The 20708-nt window shown below is 39.3% G+C and overlaps 1 protein-coding gene across 1 annotated transcript in view; it reads left to right on the forward strand.

The window, feature by feature from the left end:
- LOC109916808 (fibrillin-1-like) overlaps positions 1 to 20708 on the forward strand; it is a 589008-nt gene that overhangs the window by 480961 nt on the left and 87339 nt on the right. The window contains exons 44-46 of the mRNA XM_048617021.1: positions 1535 to 1651; positions 3494 to 3622; positions 17572 to 17691. Of these exons, the coding sequence (XP_048472978.1) occupies positions 1535 to 1651; positions 3494 to 3622; positions 17572 to 17691 (366 nt within the window). The remainder of the gene's footprint in view (positions 1 to 1534; positions 1652 to 3493; positions 3623 to 17571; positions 17692 to 20708) is intronic.

The following is a 20708-nucleotide window of genomic DNA, read 5'->3' on the forward strand; positions in this document are numbered from 1 at the left end:
CAGCTGCTTAAGCCCTAAACTCTGGAATTTTGCCACTTTTCATTTCTGTTCTGCTTCATGATGTTCCTTAAAATCCATCTATTGGACCAAATGTTTTGTCACTTTTCCTAAATTTCGTTATGTAACTTGTTGTCAATTTTTGTTTGAAAATGTTGTTGTGGAGTGATTTGAGCATTTTACTACATTAAAAGCACTGTATAAATACAATTTATTGTAGAAAATAGTGCACTGAGCACTATACTAATGACATTCAGGGATATGGAAATTAGAATAGAATCCCTACAGTGTGGAAACAGGCCCTTTGGCCCAACAAGTCCACACCAACCCAGACCCATCCCCCTATAACCCACCTAATCTACCCATCCCTGAACACTGTGGGCAATTTAGCATGGCCAATCCACCTAGCCTGCACATCTTTGGACTGTGGGAGGAAACCGGAGCACCCGGAGGAAACCCATGCAGATACAGGGAGAATGTGCAAACTCCACACAGACAGTCACCCAAAGAGGAATTGAACACGGGTCCCTGGCGCTGTGAGGCAGCAGTGCTAACCATCAAGCCACCGTGCCGCTCCGGTGATAGTGTGGAAAAATTGCAGTGACAAGATGGTCAGCGGTAATGTCGGATAGTGAGGGCAGGCTGAATGGGCGGAGTTGCCTACTCCTATTCCTATGACACTATACCCGCTTTGCAGTTCATCAAATCTTTACTACTGGACATACTGTTTTATTGTAGCGCATCAGAAGTAGGACAAACTAGCTTCTTCTTGTTTTCTGAATAGGAGAGATAATAGAAAATGGAAATGGCAGTTTATCTTTATCAGTACCATGAGATGGACCTCAAAATTAATGGTGGAACTGCTAGTCCCTGTTACTGACACTAGGAAAAATAATGAATCAGTGGGTGCAAAGCAGCAAAAACAACAGTTGAAAAGCTGATCTTGTGGAAAGCAAATTGTTCGCCTGAGTAACGTGTTCTGATAGTTGAATTATATAAAGCCTTGAGACATTCTGCAGCAGAGTAAAGACCTGAAGTAATCAGCCAGCTTAATAAATCAACAGAAAGGTTGCAGGATGAACAGCATATGGGCACGTGACTGCTCATAGCTCGTTGTTGGCAAGTCATGTGTTTAATCCATATTGTCATGCCACTGAGGAATAGGATATGCATTTACTCTATGGTTACATGGTAATGTTCCTGATGGACTTTCCAGAGAGTCAGCTGATACTCCTTTTGTATATCTTCTTCCAATTAATTCAGATTTGCATTGGCAGTAGAGTGACATCGGATTGGCTATAGGTGTCATTTAACCGAAAGATATAAATGGGGGAAAGGGCTACAGGGCAATATTCTCTTTCCAAAGTACATTATGTACAGCAAAGGGATTCCTATCAATAGAAAAGTCACATCAAAATAACGCATGTCTGTTAGTCTGTTTACTTACTTGAGTACTCCTTTTTAATGTGTAGAAAATCAGAGGCAAAGTGTTTCCCAAATTAAAAGGCAACTGATACCTCCCTTTTCCATTTCCCAGATATTGATGAATGTGAGCGGCAGCCATGTGGCAATGGGACCTGTAAGAACACAGTTGGTTCCTATAGCTGTTTGTGCTTTCCTGGATTCATGCTCTCACATAACAATGACTGCATTGGTAAGTTAATCATAGTGTTATTTTGAGCTAAGCAACTGTAGAAGTCTACAGGAAACAAGATTAAATGTTTTATATTTGATATAATACTCGATGAACCTCATAATTAACTTCTAAATTCTGGATTTAAAAGGTGAACGTATTTTGCATGAGAATCCTTTCTATTTTATATTGAGGAGAAACATAAGAAAGGATTCCACTGTCCTAACAGGGAGCTACACTCACAGGGATCATTTCTCGGCAGATTGAAATTTTTGAGTTGTCGCCTTATCCCCTCCTGTGCTGTACTTCTTTCCCTGTGATTAGAGACTAAACAAAGTTGTTGATTACCTGACACACATTAGCAATGGAGTCTGTAAGCATAATATTAATCACAAAATAGGACTTTAAAGAAAGCTATAATTGGAGCAGTATAGCTTGTATGAGGTCATACTTTATTTCTCTCAAATATATTCTCAGTGCATATTACTCTAGTTTGTCATCTTGGTACTGTAGTCAGTATATTTTTCCTTTAATTAAACCATTGTTACATACATAAAATTCATTTATAAAGTCAAAGCATTTGTTGCCATGCAAATAAGATTTCTCTGGGATTAGAATAGTTAGGTGATTGTTATTGACCAACACACACTTGATGGGCCAAAGGGCCTAAAACTGTATGTCGACCTCTGTGACTTTACTCACAAATTAACAAGATGTTTGAAGTCCCGTGTCATGATGGGATTTCAGCTGACTACCTTGAAGTTGCTACACTGCTAAAGAATATTCACAAGTACACTATTAGCATCAAAAATATTTGTTCTGGACAATAAATCTCCAGTAAGAAAGAGTCTAACACTCTATTCCCCCTTGGCATTCAATTGCACTACCATCACTGAATTCGCCACCGTCAACATCCTTGGATTCACTATTGACCAGAAGTTTAACTGGACCAACCATATATGTACTGCAGCAGCCTGCCAGAAATTGGGCATGCTAGGGGTAAGTGACTCACTTACTGACTCCATAAAGCCTTGCCATTGTCTGCAAAGCACAAGTCAGTAGTGTGATGGAATACTCCCTACTTGCTTGGATCAGAACTGCTCCAGCAACATTCTAGAAGCTCAACATCATTCAATATAGAGCAGTTACCAGCATCCTCCACCAGAAATGCATTGTTATATGCATCATCTACAAGTAAATTTGGGGGTTGCTTTCTCCCTTTCAAAAAGTGTTTTACTACTAACCATAACTAAACAGAATATAATGAATTCCTCACTTAGTTAATAGAGTAAAATTATTCATTTTTGAAAAATAACCCAATCTGATACAACAGCCACTCTTACACCTCTCTGAGGTTCTTTTGCAACAACTCCCAAACCTGCAACATCATCTGCCTTGAAAGACAAGAGCAGTAGGCATGTGGGAAAACCAGCACCTCAAGTTCACCATCAAGTCACATGCAGCCTAACTTGGAAATATATCACTGTTCCTTTACTGTTGGAAAATGCCAGCCTAACAGAACTGTGCAAGTACCTTCACCATACAGACTGCAGCGGTTCACCATGATGTCTAATCACCTCTTTATCAAAGCTAATTTGGGATGGGCAATAAATGCTGCCATGCCAGCAATGTCCACATTTCATAAATGAATAAAACCAAAAATTCATGTTGATACAGAATATACAAATCCCTATAAATTATCTCATCTTTTTAACATATAGAAAATTGGGTTCAGTTTGCCAATGAACACAGTTGTTCAAAATTAAAAATATGGTATTACATTATGACAGATCATAAATGATCATGAAATAAATCAAAATATTAAAAACAAAAATGTGACTATAATTTTCTGTTCCTCTTTAGATGTCGATGAGTGCACTACTATGAATGGTGCTTTGTGTAGAAATGGACAGTGCATTAATACTATTGGAACATTCCAGTGCTTCTGCCATGAAGGTTATGAACTGACAGCTGATAGGAGAAGTTGCATTGGTAAGCAAAGCTAATGAATCAAAGGGGAACAAATTTGTATGTCTTTACCTAATACTGTCAAATCTAGGAGCACACTGCAACATCAAAGTTGTGAACACTTGATTGTTAAAATCACAGCTTTGTCTTCCTATCTTCAGAAAATTGCAGAGCATTATAAAGGACTACATTATCTCCTCCATCCATGCTAATATATTAGTTCCAACACAATGAGCCCTTATAGTGTGTATTTATTAATCATTTGTGTGATACTTTATCATATGCCTTTTGGAAATCCAATTGTACTGCAACTACTGGCTGTTTTGTAAAACTATATTGATTCTGACTGATCATCCTGCATGATTTTCTAGGTGCATTATTAAAACGTCCTTACTAATAGATTCTAGCATTTTCCAAATGACTAATTTTAGATGAACTGGTTTGTAGCTGCATGGCACCTGGCAGACAACACAATCTTCGGAAATCTCAATTATGGCTTCAAAGAGTAACGAACATCCCACTGATAGTGCTGTCCTTTATCAATACCGCATTCATTTTCTCTCTCCCTATTTGTATGGCTTCCTGCACCATGCTGCTGAGGCCAGTTTATCCTCCCATTCTGTAATTTTTGTTCTTCATCAGAGAATCATAGAATCCCAACAACGTGGAAACAGGCCATTCGGCCCAACAGGTTCACACCAACTCTCTGAGGAGCATCCCCCCCATCCCCATCCTCATCCCCCCCATCCCCAAGAGGGATAAAACAGGAAGAGAGAAAATTCTTAAAATATCAGCTAGTGTAGGGGATGTTGGATAGCCAACAGTTTAATGGAACTTTGACCTGAAGGCAGAAGTAGGAGAGGAGGCCACAAGGCAAAGTTCAGGGACCCCAGATTTTAGCTTCAAGACAGCAGAAAAAGTGAAGAGAACACTTTATAGCTACAGCTTCTGAAAACACACAAATGAGGGGATGAATAATCAAACAGTGATGTCACAGGGAACTAGTGGATTGTTTCAGTAACTGCTGTTAGACAGTTTATGTATATTATTGATATTGAGAAAGGATTTTTAGAAAAAATAAGCCCTTAACTACTTACAATTATGAGTGATTGTAAGCTCTTTATTTGTATACGTAAAGTTTACTGCCATTACTTAACTGTTTGGGAGGTATAGCATTTATTGATTATAAATTAAAATTATTGCTTAGTTAACATAAATAAAATGGCAGGGCATTTGTGCTGTTGATCCAGGTCAAAAATATCTGTAATAAGTGTCTACAGCTTCAGGTACTTGCGCTCGGAGTCACTGAGCTAGAGCTGCAGACGCTGTGACACATCAGGGAGAGGAAATGTTAGCAGAACACATCATTCCAGGAGGTGGAACATCTGATTTGGCCAGTGGTCAGAGACAGGAAGATGTGACTGAGGCAGGCAGGTAAGGCAACCCAGAGAGTGGGAGTGCAAGGGCTTCAGCCTTTGTAATGTCCAACAAGTTTCAGTTTTTTTTTCAGCTTGTTTGGATAAGAGTGAGGGTTGCAGGGTAGATGTGCTAACTGACCATGGCACATGTGTAGAAGAAGCAGTTCATGCTAGCAGTAGGAGCTGGAGAATCCAGTGGTTGCAGTTCACGTCAGTGCCACTGACATAGGTAGAAATAGGAATGAGATTCTGCTAAGGAAGTATGAGAAGTTAAGCACTAGGTTAGAAAGTAGGACCTCAAAGGTGAAAATTTCTGTATTGCCACCTGATTCACATACAAATTGCCATAGAGCAATAAAGATTCAATAAATATGTCGCTCAAAGACAGCTGTAAGGCAAGTGAGTTTCTATTTGTGGGGCACTAGCACCAGTACTATGGGATCTGTGTTGTTGGGACAGTCTATACCAGAACAATGCTAGAACCAGTATTCTAGCGAACTACATAACTCGGGAATTAGGGAGGCTTTAAGCGAAATATAGATGTTAAGGAATCAAGCTTGAAAAGATGTTGAGTCGAGTCAGAAAAGCAAAATAGTAATTTGGGAAATAAAAGTCAGGGAATGGTAGAAAGAAAGGCAAGACAAGATATTATGAACATAACAAAAAGACAAGGCTAAAGGGTCCATATCTCAATGTACATAGTATTCTTAATGGAAATGGACAGTTGAAGGTGCCCTGAGAAAGCAGCAACCATAATATGATTGTATTTTATATTCAGTTTGAGGGAGAGAGAAGAAAGACTGCTTTTTAAAAATTTAAATAAGAACATTCATGAGGGCATGAAAGCAAAGCTGGCTAAAGTGAATTTGCAAATTAGGTAAAAAGATAGGTCAGGGGAGATGCAATGGCAGATATTTAAGGGGATATTTCAGAACGTACAAAATAGATATATTCAAGCAAATAAGGAACATTCCATGGGATCGACCCACCATCTGTGGTTAACTAGAAATGCTAAAATCAAACTTAAAGAGAAAGTATGTAATTGTGCAAAGACACAAGGCAGGTCAGAAGATTGGACAGAATATAAAAAACAAAAAATGATCAGAAAATTAATAATGAAGGTAAAATTAAGAGTACAAGTGAAAGGAAATCAGAAATATAAAAACAACAAGCAAGAGTTTCTATAAATATTTAAAGAAGAAAAGAATTAGCAATGTGAGTGTTGATCCTATAGAATGTTAGACTGGGTAATTAATAATGGGAAGTAAGAAATGGTAAATGACTAGGTATTTTGCATTTGTCTTCGCAATACAGGGTAGAATAGATTTGAATTTCCTTTATTGTCACATGTACTCGAATTAGTGCAGTGAAAAGTTTGTAATGTTGCCGCTGTGGCACCATGTTAGGATACCTAGGATACTTCAGTGTTTGTTACAGAATTGAAAGAGTGAAAAAAAGGTCTAGCATAGGAATACGAAGTGCTCAAATTACTCAAAGTTCAGTAAAAGAATAAAACGTTTATTTAAAAAGTACTCAAATTACTGTCCTTTTCACAATGTCTGTGCCTGCCAGGCTTCAGAACTCGAGACCTCGTTGCCATCCAGGACGGGAAAGCTCAGGAAAGTTTTAATCACCATGTAAGCAGAACTAAGTAAATTGGTGGAACTGTAGACTGACAATAATTAGGTGCTCGTTTTTGACTGGCATGGACTTGATGGGCTAAAGTGCCTTTTCTGTGCTATAGACCTCTGGGACTCAATGACTCTGAGTATCTAGATCCTGATGAACTTCACCCTAGGGTCTTAAAATAAGTGGCTATTTAAATAGTCACTCCTTTGCCTTAATCCACCAAAACTTCCTCGTTTCAGAGACAGTCCTACCAGGTTGGAAAATAGATCTCTTTTATTCAAAAAGGAGATAGAAAGCAGGAAACTAGAGGTTAATTGGCTTAACACCTATCATTGGGAAGATGGAAAAAGCTATTATTAAAGATGGTTTATCATGGCAATTGGATAAGTCAATTTAATCAGGCAAAGTAAACAAGGGGAATCATGTTTTAACAATCTATCAGAGTTTTTCAGTAAGGTGCTTTGGATAAAGGAGAACCGATGGGTCTACTGTACTTAGATTTCCAGAAGGCATTTAATAAGGTGCCACGTCAAATATTATTGCAGAAAATAAAAACTCATTAGGGCGGGGATAGGGGATAGGGGTAGGGGTAGCCTTTTGGCATAGATAGGAAATTGGCTAACAGGAAGCAAAAAGTAGGTATAGATAAGTGTTTTTCAGGTTGGCAAGATGTTTTGAATGATATGTTACAGTGATCAGAACTACACACTGACTTTTTAACCAGTTACATAAATGGTTTGGATGAAGGGTCAGAAGGTGTGGTTGCTAAATTTGCTCATGGTACAAACATAGGTAGAAAAGTAAATTGTGAAGATGACACAAGCAGATACAAAAAGATGTGGGTAGATTAAGTGAGTGGGCAGAGATGAGACAAATGGAGTATAATGTGGGAAAATGTGAAGGCACAAAGAATAAAATAAAAACACATTATCTGAATGTTGAGAGATTTCAGAGCTCTGAGCTGCATAGGGATCCTAATGTGCAGGTACAGCAAGTAATTAAGAAAGCTATTAGAAGGTCTGTTGTGATTGTAACGAGGTTAGCCAGCTGGACCTAATAGAATATGAGTTCCCTGATTGGGGTTGTTAATCTGGTCCAAGCAGGCAGCCCTGGATGATATATGAAAAGGGTAGCAAAGATGCTGACACTTTGGTACCTGACTCTGAATGAAGCATATTAAAGACAAGGACAGTCCATTTGTAAATAAAAGGTGGTTTGGTGATGGGATACCAGCCTCTGTGGAGTTATTTCAATGTCATCATTTATCACAAGGGGAATTGAGTACAAGATTAGGAAGGTTATGCTTCTGTTATACAAAATGCTGGAAAGATTGCATCTGGATTACTGCGCACATTATTGGTCACCTTATTTAAGGAAGGATATGAATGTATTGGAGGTAATTTAGAGAAGGTTGACTAGATGAATTCCTGGGTTGGGTGGATTGTCTTACAATGAAAGGTTGGATAGCTAGCCTTATATAAGCTGGTGTTTAGAAAAATAGGAAGTGACTTGATTGAACTATATAAGATCCTGAGAGGTCTTCACGGAATAGGTGTGGAGACAATATTTCTGTCATGGGAGAATCTGTAACTAGGGGTCATTGTTCAAAAATCAGAGTCATACGTTTGAAACAGAGACGGCAGAGACCTTGATTTTTTTTAAGGCAGAGCTAGCTAGAATTTTTTGTTAGGCAGGAGAATCAAAGGGTATCACTGGTAAATGGGAATATGGAACTTGAAACACAAATGGATCTTATTGAATGGCGAAGTTGGCTTGAGGGGCTGAAGGTCTACTGCTCTTGGTTTGTATCTTCATCTGTTATTATATGATGGAAATAAGTAAATATTACACAGCGGTTACAAAGATATAGCTACGTGATGACAAAAATAGTGTCCTAAATATTGAGGGGTATTTGACATTCAGAAAGCATAGGAACCTAGGTAAAAGGGGACAGATTTTTCTGTTAATCAAAGACAGCACTGGTGTACTAGTTAGAGATTGGCTTGGTTCAGGAGATCAGGATGTAGAAGCAGTTTGGGTGGAGATGAAGAATAGTAGGAGAAAGAAGATTGAGTGATACACAGACCCCCTAAGAGTAACCACAATGAAGCACAAAGCATACAAGAAGAAATGCTGGGTGCGTGTGATAAGGAGATGGCAATAATCATTAGTGACTATAATCTACATATAAACTGGAAAAGTCAGATTGGCAGTAGTAACCTGGATGAGAAGTTCAATGAATGTTTTCAAAGTAATTTCTTAGAGCAACGCATTCTGGAACCAACCAAAGAATAAGTTATACCGGACTTGATATTTTGTCATGAGACAGGATTAATTAATTACCTCATCCAGATCATTTTTATATATCCTGAATAGCTGGGGCTCAAGTGCTGATCCATGCTGTACCTTGCTAGTCACTGCAGTTATGAACCAGACCCTAACATATCTTACTTAAAGGTGCTGTGTTCTACTATGATTTAAATGGTCAAACTATTAGGCTTTGAAACAAAGTTGGCATAACTTTCAACTCAACTGAAATACTTAAGAAAAGAATACATTATTTAAATACTAATCATCAACTGTTCCAATATAGCAGCATCCCCTATACATCCTTGGCAAAGGCAAATTCAGCAAAACAGATATTCTCGCATACTGTCTCCGGTAGAGGAGGAAGGAGTGCCAAAAGAAACAATCGGGAAATGTAGAGAGAGAAATCAAACTTCCAGCTGCAGCAAAAAGAGAGCTGAATCTATCAGCTTTAACAGCCAAAAAACCCAACTTCATCTGAAAGCAAAACTAAAACCTTGGGTAGTGTGAGCATGACTTCACCCATACATGCTTCTTTTGTATAATTTAAAAAAAACACTCAAGGAGCTCAAAGTTGTTAACCCACTGAATAGCCATTCTAGCAACACCTCTCTGCAAGAGAAACAGCACATTTTAAGACCCTCTTAAAAGCACACAGCCTATAAATTGGAAAATGACATATTTATTTCCGCACTCTATTTCCTGTTTGTCAATCAATTCTGAATCCATGGCGAAATATTGCCCTTTGTCCTATGTGCTTTAATTTTGGCCACTAACCTGTTATGACAGACATTATCAAAAACCTTGTGAAAATCCAAATATACCATATCCACTGGTTCTCCCTTATCTAGTTTGCTAGTTACATCCTTAATAAACTCCAGTAGATTTGTTCAGCATGATTTGCCTTTTATAAATCGATACTGACTTTGTCTAATCCCGTAAATGCTTTCCAAATGATCAGTTAACGTAATTTTTATAATAGACGCTAGCATTTCTCCATTACTGATACTCAGCCAACTGGTCTTTAATTTTCTTTTTATCGCTTCATCCCTTTTTTACAGTAGTGGGGTTACATTTGTTACCCTTCAATCTGTAGGAACTGCTCCAGAGCCGATAGAATTTTGGAAGGTGACCAACAAAGCATGCAGTATTTTCTAGGGCCACTTCCTTTAGTACACTGGGGTGTAGAATAACAGGCCCTGGTGATGCGTCTGCCTTTAATCCCATTATTTTCTACAACACGATTTTCTAACTAATGCTAATTTCCTTCAATTCCACCCTCTCACCAGAACCCTTGGTTCCATAACATTTAGAACAAAGAACAAACAAAGAACAAAGAAAATTACAGCACAGGAACAGGCACTTCGGCCCTCCAAGCCTGCGCCGATCCAGATCCTCTATCTAAACCTGTCGCCTATTTTCCAAGGATCTGTATCCCTCTGCTCCCTGCCCATTCATGTATCTGTCTAGATACATCTTAAGTGACGCTATCGTGCCCGCCTCTGCCACTTCCGCTGGCAACCCATTCCAGGCACCCACCACCCTCTGCGTAAAGAACTTTCCACACGTATCTCCCTTAAACTGTTCCCCTCTCACCTTGAAATCATGACCCCTAGTAATTGAGTCCCCCACTCTGGGAAAAAGCTTCTTGCTATCCACCCTGTCTATACCTCTCATGATTTTGTAGACCTCAATCAGGTCCCCCCTCAACCTCCGTCTTTCTAATGTAAATAATCCTAATCTATTCAAACTCTTTTCATAGCTAGCGCCCTCCATACCAGGCAACATCCTGGTGAACCTCCTCTGCCCCCTCTCCAAAGCATCCACATCCTTTTGGTAGTGTGGCGACCAGAACTGTATGCAGTATTCCAAATGTGGTCGAACCATAGTCTCATACAGCTGTAACATGACCTGCCAACTCTTGTACTCAATACCCCGTCCGATGAATGAAAGCATGCCGTATGCCTTATTGACCACTCTATCGACCTGCATTGCCACCTTCAGGGTACAATGGACCTGAACACCCAGATCTCTCTGTGCATCAATTTTCCCCAGGGCTTTTCCATTTACCACATAGTTCGCTCTTGAATTGGATCTTCCAAAATGCATCACCTCGCATTTGCCTGGATTGAACTCCATCTACCATTTCTCCGCCCAACTCTCCAATCTATCTATATTCTGCTGCATTCTCCGACAGTCCCCTTCACTATCTGCTACTCCACTAATCTTAGTGCCATCTGCAAACTTGTTAATCAGACCATCTGTACCTTCCTCCAGATCATTTATGTATATCACAAACAACAGTGGTCCCAACACGGATCCCTGTGGAACACCACTGGTCGCAGTTCTCCATTTTGAGAAACTCCCTTCCACTACAACTCTCTGTCTCCTGTTGCCCAGCCAGTTCTCTATCCATCTAGCTAGTACACCCTGGACCCCATGCGACTTCACTTTCTCCATCAGCCTACCATGGGGAACTTTATCAAACGCCTTACTGAAGTCCATGTATATGACATCTACAGCCCTTCCCTCATCTATCAACTTTGTCACTTTATCAAAGAATTCTATCAAGTTGGTAAGACATGACCTTCCCTGCACAAAACCATGCTGCCTATCACTAATAAGCCCATTTTCTTCCAAATGTAAATAGACCCTATCCCTCAGTATCTCGTCCAGCAGCTTCCCCACCACTGACGTCAGGCTCACCGTTCTATAATTACCTGGATTATCCTTGCTACCCTTCTTAAACAAGGGGACAACATTAGCAATTCTCCAGTCCTCCGGGACCTCACCCGTGCCCAAGGATGCTGCAAAAATATCTGTTAAGGCCCCAGCTATTTCCTCTCTTGCTTCCCTGAGTAATCTGGGATAGATCCCATCCGGACCTGGGGACTCCACCCTGATGCCTTTTAGAATACCCAACACTTCCCCCCTCCTTATGCTGATTTGACCTAGAGTAATCAAACATCTATCCCTAACCTCAACATCCGTCATGTCCCTCTCCTCAGTGAATACCGACGCAAAGTACTCATTAAGAATCTCACTCATTTTCTCTGACTCCTCGCATAACTCCCTTCTTTGTCCTTGAGTGGGGCAACCCTTTTTCTAGTTACCCTCTTGCTCCTTATGTACAATTAAAAGGCTTTGGGATTTTCCTTAACTCTGTTTGCTAAAGATATTTCATGACAACATTTAGCCCTCTTAATTCCTCGTTTCAGATTGGTCCTACTTTCCTGATATTCTTCCAAAGCTTCGTCTGTTTTCAGTCGCCTAGACCTTATGTATGCTTCTTTTTTCCTCTTTGCTAGTCTCATAATTTCACCTGTCATCCATGGTTCCCTAATCTTGCCTTTTCTATCCCTCATTTTCACAGGGACATGTCTGTCTTGCACTCTAATCAATCTCTCTTTAAAAACCTCCCACATATCAAATGTGGATTTACCCTCAAACACCTGCTCCCAATCCACATTCCCCAGCTCCTGCTGAATTTTGCTATAGTTGGCCTTCCCCCAATTTAGCTCTCTTCCTTTAGGACCACTCTCGTCTTTGTCCATGAGTATTCTAAAACTTACGGAATTTCTGTGTTATTTGAGTCTTTTGTGAAGACAAAATCAAAGTATGTATTCAATTCTTCTGTTATTTCTTTATTCCTCACCATCTTTTCCACAGCTTTTGACTGTAAGGAACCCACATTTGATTTTACTAATTTTTCAATTTTTGCACATTTATAGAAGCTTTTACAGTCAGTTTGTGTGTTCCCTGTAATGTCCCCCTCTTGATCCAACTTTATGTCCAAATTCGCTGAATTCTAAATGTTCTCCAAATCAGACTTGCTGCTTTTTCTGGCAATTTTATATGACTCCATTTTAGATCTATCACTATCCCTAATTTCTCTTGTAAATTATGGTTTGACTTTGCACCAGATGGGAATGAATAATTATTGTAATTCATGCACACATCTTTTAAATATGAATCATTGCCTATCCACTATCAACCCCTTTGGTTAGGTTCCCAAATCCATAATTGACAACTTGTACCTTATAAGCTCATAATTCCTTTCATTTGGATTCAGGAGCCTAGTTTCAGATTCAGCTACTTCATTCTCCGTCTCAATGAATAATTGTCTCAAATTATGGTCACTCTTCCTCAAAGGACCCCACACCACAAGAAATGAATTTGAAACATCTCCCATGATCTTATTTGAATGGTATAGCAGTCTTGGGACCTACTTCTGTTCCTAATTCATATGTTCATAAGTAGAGAAAGGTGCAAGTTAAGAGCTAGGCCAGGGTGGAAATTTAGAGTAACTTCGCAAGGTGGACCTATGAAGAGAGGCAACTAGCAAAAGCAGCTGATCAGATGGTCTAATCTTTGTGAAAAAGAAGTCCATGAGCTTTTCTCACTTGTTGGAGATGAAAATAGAGGCCACAGAGGAAAGAGGTTTAAGAAAACGCTTTGCAATCATTTATTTTGAGAATCCCAAGGATAGTAAGACTTTCTACAGGTATTTAAAAATAAAATTCAGTAGAGTGAGTGTTGGCCACCTAAAAAGGGTGCCTGGGGAGATAACATGGAAAAATAAGATATTAAACCAATATCTAGCATCTTTGAACCAAATGTACACTTGTTAAGTTTGCTGATAACACAAAGATGAGGAGGAAAGTAAATAATGCAAAAGAAATAAGGAATGAGTGAGCATAATTTGGCAGATGAAGTGCACTGTGGAGAAGGCAAACTTTGGAAGGAAGAATAAAAGATGCAGTGGTAATCTCAGTACCCCTGGACCAGGAAGCCCAGGTTCAAATCCCACTTTTTCCAGAGGTGTGTAATAATAAGGTTCTGCATGGTCGACTAATTAGTAAAGTTAGTTCACATGGGATTCAGGATCAGTTTGCCAATTGGATACAAAATGGGCTTTATAGTAGGTGACAGCGGATGGTGGTGGAGGGTAGTTTCTCACACTGCAGGCCTGTGACCAGCAGTGTTCCACTGGGATTAGTAGTGGGTCCACTTTAGTTTTTACATAAGAGGCATGGTTAGTACATTTGCAGATGATACCAAAACTGGTGATATAGTTGACAGTGAAGAAGGTTTTCTAAGATTACAGAGAGATCTTGATCAGTTGGGTCAATGGGCTTTGGAGTGGCAGATGGAGTTTAATTTGGATAAATGTGAGATATTGCATTTTGGTAATACAAACAAGGATTGGACTTGTACAGTTAATGGTTGAGCCCTGGGTAATCATAGAGTCATGTAACACAGAAGCAGACACTTGTGTTGTAGAGCAGAGAGACCTAGCATTCGGGTACATAATTCTTTGAAATTTGCATCACAGGTAGACAGGATGATTAAGAAGGCACTTAGCATGCTTACCTTCATTGCTCAGACCTTTGACTGTAGGAGTTGGGACGTCATGTTAAAGTTGTACAGAACATTGGTGAGGCCTCTGCTGGAGTACTGCGTGCAGTTCTGGTCATCCTGTTATAAGAAAGATATTATTAAACTGGAGAGAGTTATGAAAAGGTTTATCAGGATGTTGCCGGGAATGGAAGGTTTGAGATGTAAAATAGACTGGAAAAGCTGGAACCGTAAGAGGTTGAGGGGTGACCTTATTAAGGTTTATAAAATCATGAAGGGCAGAGTTAAGGTGAATGACAAGGGTCATTTGCCTAAGTTGTGGAGCCCAAAACTATGGGGCCTATTTTTAAAGTGAGTGGAGAAAGATTTATGAAGGATATGAGGGGCAGCTTTTTTACACAGACAAGTTCGTATATGGAATGAACTGCTTAAGGAAGTGGTGGATGCAGGCACAGTTACAATGGTTAAAAAACACTTGGATAAGTTCATGAATAGAAGGGTTTGGAGGGATATGGGCCTAACACAATCAGGTGGAACTAGTGGGATAAGTTCATGAATAGAAAAGGTTTGGAGGGATATGGGCCAAACACAGTCAAGTGGGACTAATTTAGTTTGGGAACATGGTTGGCATGGACTGGTTGGACCGAAGGGTCTGTCTCCATGCTATATGACTCTTTGATTCTATAACATCTCTGACCAGCTTGATTAGGAAAATAGGGTAAGTAAGTTCTTTTGAAAAAATTAAAAATGTAGCTCATTATTTAAATGGGGATACTGCAGAAATCTGAGGTACAGAGGGATCTACGTGTCCTGATACCTGAATCACAAAAAGTTAGTACGCAGGTACAACAAATGATTAGAGAGACATATGAAATGTTATTGTCTATTGCTCGGGGAATGGAATAGAAAACTTGAGAAATTTTACTGTAACTATACAGTATAGATGAATCCACATCTTGAGTACTATGTATAGTTTGATCTCCTTACCAAAAAATGGATATAAATGTGTTAGAAGCAGTCTAGTGAATGTTCATGTGCCTCATTTCTGAGATGAAGGGATTGGTTTATGAGATGTTTGAATAGGGTCAGTCTGTCCCCATTGGAGTTTAGAAGAATGAATAGAGATTTTATTAATATAAACAAGATCATGAAGGGACTTGATAGGGTAGATACCTGGATGATATTTCTTCTTGTGAGGGAAACTAGAAATTGGAGCAACAGGTTAAAAATAAGAGGTCTGTTGGAGATAAGAATATCTTGTATTTTCTGATAGTCATAAGTCTTTGGAATTCTTTTTCAGAGAGCAAGGTAATTGGCCTAATCCTGCTCCGATTTCATATGATTGAATGTTTGATGGATTAAAGGTAAACAAGTAGTCATAGTGTATTTAAATTTGCAAAAGGTATTTGAGGAAGTGCCATATGAAAGTTACAGTACAAATTAAATGAGCACAGTATTGTAGATAATATATTATGGATAGCAAATCAACTGCTGACAGGAAACATAGACTCAAGAACCTGATTTTTTTAAATTAATTCATGGAAAGTGGACATTGCTGGTTGGCTTAATATTTAATGCCCCTTCCTAATAGCCACCACCTTCTCATGGGTAACTAGGGATGGTAATAAATGCTGAAGCAGCCAGCAATGCCCATATCCCATGAATGAATTTTTTAAGAATAATATGTTGGTAAACTTTAACCTGTGAGCTGCCACAGCCGGAGCCTCAACTGTTTACAATCTATCTTGATGACATAAGTAAAGGGCCAGAGTGTATTGTAGCTAAGTTTGTTTATGATTCAAACATAGATGGGAAAACAAATAGACGACACAAAGAGATAATAAAGAGCTATAATTAGGTGGTGAGTAGGAAAAGGTTTGGCAGATTGAGTACAAGGTAGGAAAATGTGAGGTTATCTACTTTCTTAGGAAAATAAAAAATCAAAATACTAATTAATAAAGAGAGGGAGACTACAGAATACTGTGGTAAAAAGTGATCAGGGTGTTCTTATACATGAATCAAAAAAGTTAACATACAGGTGCAGCAAATGATTAGGAACAAAATTTGAATGTTGGTCCTTTATTGCAAGAGGAATCGCGTTTGAAAGTGGACATGTGTACAGTTCTGGCTTCCACATTTAAAGGCAGCTGTCAAATTGGAGGCTGCTTAGAAAAGGTTCAGAAAGTTGAACCTTTGGATGAAGAGGTAGTGTTATGAAAAAAAATGCTTAGGTTGGACCTTTGGTGTTCAGGTTAATGAGAGGTGATCTTATTGAAACATAACGTTCTGATGGGGCTTGTAGATGCTGAAGGGATGTTCTTCATGGAGGTATCTGGAACAAAGATCTGGATTCAGAACAAAGAGTCTCCCACTTAAGATGGAGAGCAAGAGGAATTTATTTTCTCAAAGCCATTAACCTTTGGAATTTTGTACTATAGAGAGCAGGGGAGTCTGGGTTAGTTAATGAATTTGAGGCTAAGTTTTGATCTACACAGGAGTTGAAGGTTTTTGGGAACAGTCTAGAAAGTGGAAACAAAAACAGAAATTGCTAGAGAAACTCAGGTCTGGCAGCAACTGTGGAGAGAAAGCAAAGTTAATATTTCAGATGCAGTGACCCATCTGGCAGCATTTACTTTCTCTCCACAGGTGTTTCAAGATCTGCTGAGTTTCTACCGCAATTTCTGTTTTTGTTTTGGGTTTCCAACATCTGCAATTCTTTGGTTTTTTTTAGTCCAGAAAGTAGAATTGAGGCACAATCAAATCAGCCATAATTTTATTGAATGGCAGAGCAGATTAAAGGGACCAAGCTGCCTATCGTTACTCCTTTTTCTTATGTTTTTATGTTTGTGTGCTTGGAACCAAAAATTTCTTTGGACCTCTAGATTTTCACCAGTTAGAAAGTAATCTGATTTGTCAATTTTAGGTCCAATTAGATGACTTCCTGTTCACCTGCATCTTGAAATCCATTTGCCACTGTTGTTCCCATGTACATGTTTAAAATAATGCAATATGGCAATAATGCAAGATTTCAACTTAATTTGGAAGATACTTTTGTTAAACGTATGACAGCTGGCTCGCACTCAGGTAGAAAAGGGCTTTTAATTTGAGTATGTGTTTGGAAGTTGTATTCCAAGTTAAAGAAATTTATGAAATTTGTCATGTTATTAGGGAAGATAAATTGAGCTATTTGTCATGTTATTAGTTAGTAGTATTTTTATGTTTACATTGACATTTTCCCTGCTGTTCCTTTTTGTTTGACAGATATCAATGAATGTTTGGCTGTCCCTCGTCCTTGTACACCAGGCACCTGCCAAAACCTAGATGGTTCTTACAGATGTATCTGCCCTTCTGGATACTCACTGATTGATGATAAATGCATTGGTAAGGAGTTTATTGTTGAGTCATGTTGATCATGATAAGTAATGCATTGGTAGTGTACTAATTTTTCAGTTGCATAACTAATGCCTAAATATCTGGTGGGTAAGCGAGGGATGCAAGTGTATTTACAGCAAAAAGTGCTCTACCTGCTAACCTGGTAAATGCAGAAAATTATTCTTCATTCCTCAAACAACATTGGTACCTTTTTAATATGCAAATAGAGTTTTGTATCATATTGCCACATACCCATGCAAACTGGGATTTGGTTTATCCCAATTTTGGTAGGGAGGGTCCTAATGCCGGTTTGATGATGTATTCACAAAACTGGGCTGCCCTGGATAGAGCTGGGATGGGGTCAATGTTCAGTCTAACAAGTTGTCCCTACAAGAACTACAAGCGATCATCAGCAAAAGAGGTGCTTAACTTTTTAAATCCTCATCTGAACCTAAAGCTGAGGGACGCAGGTGTATGCCGCTAAGCACATCTGGAATAGATAAGAGGTTGCTTTGTCCCAGCATATACACTTTCCCAATCTTACCTTCCATCTTGATCAGCTAACTCAACACTCCCACCCCTCCTCCCCAAATGATCTCCATCTTTACCCATTCGTATCTCTTTCTCTCCCAATCAGTTTACCAAACATTTCGATTTCCCCCATCTCCCAGCACCTGCCTGAGTATCAGTGCTGGTCACACATATGTAGAGACATGACATTGAAATGATCTTTGACAGAAAGCTGCTCTTTTATGTCCAATATCTGTCTGCAGTTCACCAATCTCATCTAAACCAGCGAGCAATATATTGGATTCCCAAAAGCCTGCTTGTTCTGGCAGAGAGCAGATTCCTGTGCTAGATTCCTAAGTCATACTCCTATTTTAAGAATGTGTTGTCAATGTTGAGTGCACTTGGATTCTGTACAACATAGGTGCAAAGTAAAGCTGCTTCTCCTGTACAACCTGTTTCACTGAATGTTGTACCATTTCTCCCACAGTTGTCCTATGTTCTCTCTGAGCTAGGCATCAGTTTATCAGATTTTCTGATGAAGGGTCTAAGCCCGAAACGTCAGCCTTTCTGCTCCTAAGATGCTGCTTGGCCTGCTGTGTTCATCCAGCTCTGCACCTTGTTGTCTCGGATTCTCCAGCATCTGCAGTTCCTACTATCTCTGATTCAATATACCTATGACAACTTGGATTGGATTTATCTCAACTCTAGGGAATAAGGTTCTCTGAGGAGACATTCATCCAATCTATACTTAAATCTAGAGATGTAAAATAACCCTATTATGTTACCCTGCACCCCAATCAAAGATTAACAGAAATTTAAACTTGAAAGGTGTTACTGTAAAATTAATTTTTCTTTCTCCAATAGTCTTTGTGCTTGTCATTGTTCCAAAGTTGACATCAAGCACTCCAGGTCAAGTTTAGTGCATGTTAGAGAGTGAAGCTCCATATTCACTACCCAACCCTGTAGTGTAAATTCACCAGTTCAACCTCAAGTTACATTGCCGGAAGCAAGGTATAGAATGAGTAAATACCTAGCAAAGGTTTTCAGGTGATGTATAGCTTGTCCATTTAATGTAATTAAGAGTGACTCAAAAAGCAATGGTATGACATTCCAGAGTGTGTGCTGACTTTACAATCACTTTCATACTCAACCTGTTGCATTGCATAGAATGTGCTTATTAGCACTAAATCTTGAACAGTTTTGTTTGTTGACTCAAAGTTATTGGATTGAGAACATAGCAAAAACATTAATAATTGTCCGTCATAACTAAGCAGGGACTTCCAAACACTTAGTTACTGCTAGATTTGAATTTGTTTCCTATCAATGAATTCGGATAGTTTCCTTAAAATGAAGTTCTACCTGGAGGGTTCTTTACGGGGTAGATGTGGAATGGATGTTTTCTATTATGGGAGAACTTAGAACTAGGTTCACTGTTTAAAGGTAAGGGTCTCCCATTTAAGATAAAGATGAGACTTTTATTCTCGGAGGTATTGTGAATCTTTGCAACTCTCTTCCTGGAAAAATGGCGAAAGCAGAGGCTTCAAATATTTTTAACACATGGGTGGAAAGATTCTTGGTAAGCAAGGGGGTGAAACGTTATGAGGGTAGGCAGCACATGGATTTCTGTTTTTAATCAAACCAGGCATGATCTTATAAAATGACAGAGCAGGTGCGAGGGGTCAGCTGACCTACTACTGTGCTTTGTATGTTAAGTATTCCCTTCTCTCATAACAGGTGGTAGCAGTGTGATTAACAGTGAAAAGAATCAGGCACTGCAACTCTGAACTCCTTGTATCTGCATACATTAAGCTTTTATAATGATAGACAACAAACTATTTGAGTGATTTGAAATCAAGAGAATGCTTCATTTGTAGAGAAGTTTCAATCCTTCCAAGTATTGGAGACAGCTTCAAATTTTACTGATGCCAGAAAGGTTTCCATAGATTCAAAAAACGTGGCACACAGAAAGGCAAAACACGCTAGCTTCTCAAAATAGCTGCTTTTTGCAGGATTCCACTTTCCCCCACCATCTGGGAACTCCGCACTCTTCCAGCCTCCAACACCGCAATCACCTGCCTTACCATTTCCGATCATATTTTTGACCTCACAGTCAACCACGGCTTTTCCGTGAAAAGATCATATTGCTGTTTCTGGCTCCAGTTTCCAGAGACTGACCTCCAGGATTTTTTTGTTTCTTGCATGGGATGTGGGCATCACTGGCAAGGCCATTTGTTGTTGATCTCTAGTTATGCTTGAACTGATTGACTCTGTAGGCCATTTTTGAGGACAGTCAAAAGTCAACCACATTGCTGTGGGTCTGGAGTCACATGTAGGCCAGACAAGGTAAGGATGGCAGGTTTCCTTCCCTAAAGGACATTAGTGAATCAGGTCTAGAGATAGTAGGAACTGCAGATGCTGGAGAATCTGAGATAACAAGGTGTAGAGCTGGATGAACACAGCAGGCCAAGCAGCATCAGAGGAGCAGGAAGGCTGACATTTCGGGCCTAGACCCTTAG

Source organism: Rhincodon typus, chromosome 36 (genome assembly GCF_021869965.1).
Source record: "Rhincodon typus isolate 14 chromosome 36, sRhiTyp1.1, whole genome shotgun sequence".
Classification (NCBI taxonomy): Eukaryota; Metazoa; Chordata; class Chondrichthyes; order Orectolobiformes; family Rhincodontidae; genus Rhincodon; species Rhincodon typus.